The sequence below is a fragment of the Protobothrops mucrosquamatus genome, unplaced genomic scaffold (assembly GCF_001527695.2).
Source record: "Protobothrops mucrosquamatus isolate PMUCROS unplaced genomic scaffold, P.Mucros_1.0 scaffold37536, whole genome shotgun sequence".
Taxonomy (NCBI): domain Eukaryota; kingdom Metazoa; phylum Chordata; class Lepidosauria; order Squamata; family Viperidae; genus Protobothrops; species Protobothrops mucrosquamatus.
In genome coordinates, this window is record NW_015423270.1 from 1 (window position 1) to 1318 (window position 1318).

At 37.5% G+C, this 1318-nt stretch overlaps 1 protein-coding gene across 1 annotated transcript; it reads right to left on the reverse strand.

Annotated features, from left to right (window-relative positions):
• Window positions 1-7: 7 nt before the first annotated feature.
• On the reverse strand, window positions 8-717 carry LOC107302234 (G-protein coupled receptor 1-like; the record flags this gene model as incomplete). The annotated part of the gene is made up of 1 exon (XM_015831339.2): window positions 8-717. A coding segment is annotated over exon 1 (710 nt), but the record flags the coding sequence as incomplete, so codon positions are not given.
• Between the last annotated feature and the right edge of the window lie 601 nt (window positions 718-1318).

The following is a 1318-nucleotide window of genomic DNA, read 5'->3' on the forward strand; positions in this document are numbered from 1 at the left end:
CTTGAACTTTTTAAGCTGTGGGTTGTCACCATAATTGGTATAGCAGTTAATATGGTTCTCTTCGACTGGGGCTGTTTGCCTGAAATACATCACTGGAAAACTCAAAACCAAGGCCAGGATCCACACACCGAAGGCCACAAAAGAAGCCAGACGAGGTGTTCGGTGATTCTGAGCCCAGACCGGAAACCAGACAGAAATGTAACGGTCAATGCTGATGATCATGAGGAGATAAACACTGGCATAGAGGTTGACGAAGGCCAAGGTGCTGTTCAACTTGCACAAAAACCAGCCAAAGGGCCAGTGGAATCTCAGGGCTAAATAAGCAATGCTCAGGGGAAGGAAGAAGGTGAAGGCGAAGTCAGCAATGGCCAGGTTGAGAAACCAGACCGTGTTGACGGACTTCTTCATTCGGAAGCCAGTGATGAAGATGACCAGCCCGTTGCCAAGGACCCCCAGCACAAAGGCCAGACTGTAGATCACCATGGAGATAACGTGCATTGCTCTTTCCAATTTATAGGTCGGATCCTCATAATCGTAGTAATATTCATACTCCACAGACTTATTCAAGCCTGAGGCGTCAAAAGTTGTGTTGCTCATTTCTTCTGATAAAAGACGGGTGACCGTTGCTCCTTTTCCTAAAAGCAAAAACACAGGAATGTGTGAACTGATGTGCGGCAGAAAAATAAGAGCAAGCAATTTTGGGTAGTTGCAGGCCATACCTAATATTTGGGTCTTTGGAAGATTTTAAAAACGGATTTAGATTTTAAAGAATTTTTAGGTGGAAAGGGGGTGTTTCTCTCATATATGTATGTATATACACATACATGTATATATATATATACACATACACACACACACACTAATATATTTTAAGGGGAAAAACATAAACAGAAAACCATGTGCTTCAAGTCAACCTACTTCACCCCAGTTTGATTGGTGATGGATTTGTTAACCATTGACTTTAACTATAGTGGGGATGCTTACATATTAATATCTAAGCATCCCCACTATATTTAAACTCATTAATATCCAATTAATAATATTAATATCTAAGCATCCCCACTATATTTAAACTCATTAATTAATATCCACTTAATAATATTAATATCTAATCAACCCCCTATATTTAAACTCATTAATATCCAATTAATAATATTAATATCTAAGCATCCCCACTATATTTAAACTCATTAATTAATATCCACTTAACAATATTAATATCTAAGCATCCACCTATATTTAAACTCATTAATATCCAATTAATAATATTAATATCTAAGCATCCCCACTATATTTAAACTCATTAATTAATATCCAC